This window comes from Phaseolus vulgaris, chromosome 4 (assembly GCF_000499845.2).
Source record: "Phaseolus vulgaris cultivar G19833 chromosome 4, P. vulgaris v2.0, whole genome shotgun sequence".
NCBI classification, from domain to species: Eukaryota; Viridiplantae; Streptophyta; class Magnoliopsida; order Fabales; family Fabaceae; genus Phaseolus; species Phaseolus vulgaris.
The window spans coordinates 10,485,259-10,488,142 of record NC_023756.2 but is presented as its reverse complement, the minus strand read 5'-3'; the positions used below and the strand labels follow the sequence as shown (position 1 = coordinate 10,488,142).

The window sequence follows — 2,884 nt, the reverse complement described above, 5'->3', positions numbered from 1 at the left end:
AGAACCCAAGCGGCCACAAGGTTATTCATTGCACTCTAGATAAGGGAAGTCCATGTGCCAGATACGCTCAGATCCTAGGAGTAGCGGCACAAGGACCTTCTCCAAGGAACCCTAGATAATAGCAGCAGTACAAAGGTAAACCCTAGTTTCCACCTATAAAAAGGGCACGAAGAAGCCCTAGTAAGGTACGCTTTTCACAGTTACACGAGTTTTAACCTAGTTCTCAGATAGACATACAGAGCACAAACCCTAATTGTTCTTGACGACGCATCCGCTGAGAGCACAAGGCAATTAGGGCAACACAGTTTCAGTCATTGAGATTATTATACAGTTTCTAGTTACTTTGGTGTTTCTCGCTAGCTGACTTACTCCGCGAGGGCGCCCCTTTGTTCTTCTTTTTTCAGGTACTCACAGACGAAGCAGAACGAAGGTGCCCTAGCTCGTTAGGACAAGCCACGCATAAAGACGACCCAGGTCAACCGGCTAGAACATCTGGCGCCCACCGTGGGGCCGATATAAACATTGGTTCCACCACACAAGCTTTCAGTTCTAGTTTCCAACACTCAGATAAGTCGAGAGGATCCCAGAGAGCCATGACCACCCGACCAGCACGTGCTAGGAGTGAAGAGATGACCCTACAGCAACTCATGGGCATGGTGCACGGGTTGCAAGACGCAGTGGCAGCCTCGAAAGTGAAACAGGAGCGCATGCAGGCGGACCTGACAGCCTCTCAAGCATGAAGCGACGAACTCCACCGCACCAACGAGGAGTTACGCCATAAATGGCGTGGCAGAGACGAGCCGGAGGCTACATCCCCACCCAGGGAATTCACAACGCCATTTTCACAGGCAATCTTGGAGACAACAATTCCCAATACGTTCACGGGACCCAAAGCAACCTTCACGGGAGTGGAGGATCCTGAAGCACACCTCACGACATTCCACACACAGATGTTGCTGGTAGGCGGTTCAGACGCCGTTAGGTGCAAGCTTTTTATGAGCACCTTAATGGGGATGGCTATGGATTGGTTTATCAACCTCCCAGAGGGCCACATCACGTCCTTCGCCCAACTTTCACGACTATTTAGAGAGCAGTATCTGGCCAACAGAACTCCCGCCCCAGTCTCGTACGATCTTTTCGACGTCAAGCAGTTCCAAGGCGAAACCCTAAAAGAATACATAAGTCGCTTCGGGGCACAGGTAGTGAAAGTGGGCACCAAGGAGGAACCCATGATTGTGTACGCGTTCAGGAAGGGGGTGCGTCCCGGATCTTTCAGTAAAACGCTTAATCGCAGTCGCCCCGAAACCTTCGCCGAAATAAGGCGACAAGCGGTAGAGCATATTGCCTCGGAAGGTGAAACGTACGAGAAGTGCGCGACCGCTGCGCCAGCGCGTCCCAAGGTACAGATACGCACGCAACCCGTTCGGGTTCACCAAGCCGTCACGGAGAGAAAACACTTAGACAGGAAGCGCGCTTACGAGCCACGGAGGACCCAACCTAAGGGTCGAGTAGAGGAAGGAAGAGAAGGAAGCAGGCCACCGAGGCACAACTTTGTGATGGAACTCAAAGATCTGATTGCGGTGCCCAGCATAGCCGACAGGTTGAGGCCACCGGTAAAATCTAACAGGGTGCTGGGACCTCGCAAGGAGTCATGGTGCGAATTCCACGAAGCATTCGGGCACCATATTAACAACTGTTTGGCGCTTGGCTATCAGTTGGATGAGCTCGTGAATAATGGTTTCTTGAAGGATTACTTGATGGAGAAGCAAGCGGGACGATCGTCAGGCTCGCAACCGGAGGGCAGTGAGGGACAGCAGCATGAGGCGCCCGTTCTCGGCGAAATCCACACCATAGCTGGTGGATTCTCGGGTGGCGGGTGTACTGCGTCACAACGTAAAAGGTCTGTGATGTCAGTGGAAGTTTTTGAGGACCACTCGCTCGATGTGGACATCACGTTCACTAAGGAAGACCTCAGGGATGTTGTGCCGCACGACAACGATCCCATTGTGATCTTGCTTGTTACGGCAGGGAGGACGGTTCATCGGGTCTTGGTCGACCAAGGAAGCTCGGCAAATGTGATGTTCTGGCGGACCTTCGAAAGGCTAGTTACCTACAGACCAGCTGAGGCCATATGGGGGCTGCTTATACGGTTTTGCGGGTGATCAAGTCGAAGTCAGGGGATACATTGAGTTAAGAACAACGTTCACAGATGGGGCTGCTTCGCGCACGTAGAAAATCAGATACCTTGTCGTGAACGCCCCCTCGGCATATAATATCCTATTGGGAAGGCCAACACTCAATAGGATAGGAGCTGTACCCTCCACGAGGCACATGAAGGTCAAATTACCTTCAATGGAAGGGGTGATCGTCACCATCCGATCTGACCAAGAGGAGGCGAAGAAATGCTACGAAAACAGCCTCAAGAACAGGCGATCAATGTGCCATGTGACCACAACACCACCTCTTGGTGCGGAGACTGAGCATAAAAACTGACGAGTTGTGGATGCAGCGTCAGAGGGGGCTGCCGAGGGCGACATAGTTATGGATGTGGCGTTAGAGGCAGCCACCAAGGGCGACGTGACCATGGAGGATGTCGAGGCAAGGTCTGAGAGCGACGCTCGAGTAGAGGAGGAGGAAAACTGCCCGGAAATCGCCAGGGAGTCAAGCATTGTGAGAGCATTGCTCGCTAGCGAGAAGAGGCCTTGACCAGTTGGAGATTGGCTCGAAAGGGAGATCAGCGGCAAAACTTTTAAGTTGGGAAAGACGTTAGATGGCGAGACGCAGGATCAGATCGCCAAGGTGATAGGCAGGCATCTGGACGCATTCGCGTGGTCTGCCTCGGATATGTCGGGAATTGACCCCGATTTCTTGTGTCATCGTTTAG

The 2,884-nt window shown here is 52.5% G+C and overlaps 1 protein-coding gene across 1 annotated transcript; it reads left to right on the top strand.

Moving 5' to 3' along the window:
• The first annotated feature begins 1,007 nt into the window (after window positions 1-1,007).
• Window positions 1,008-2,162, top strand: LOC137838279 (uncharacterized). Its single transcript, XM_068647529.1, has one exon. It carries the CDS (start codon window positions 1,008-1,010, stop codon window positions 2,160-2,162), a length of 1,155 nt encoding a protein of 384 aa, XP_068503630.1.
• Window positions 2,163-2,884: the final 722 nt, after the last annotated feature.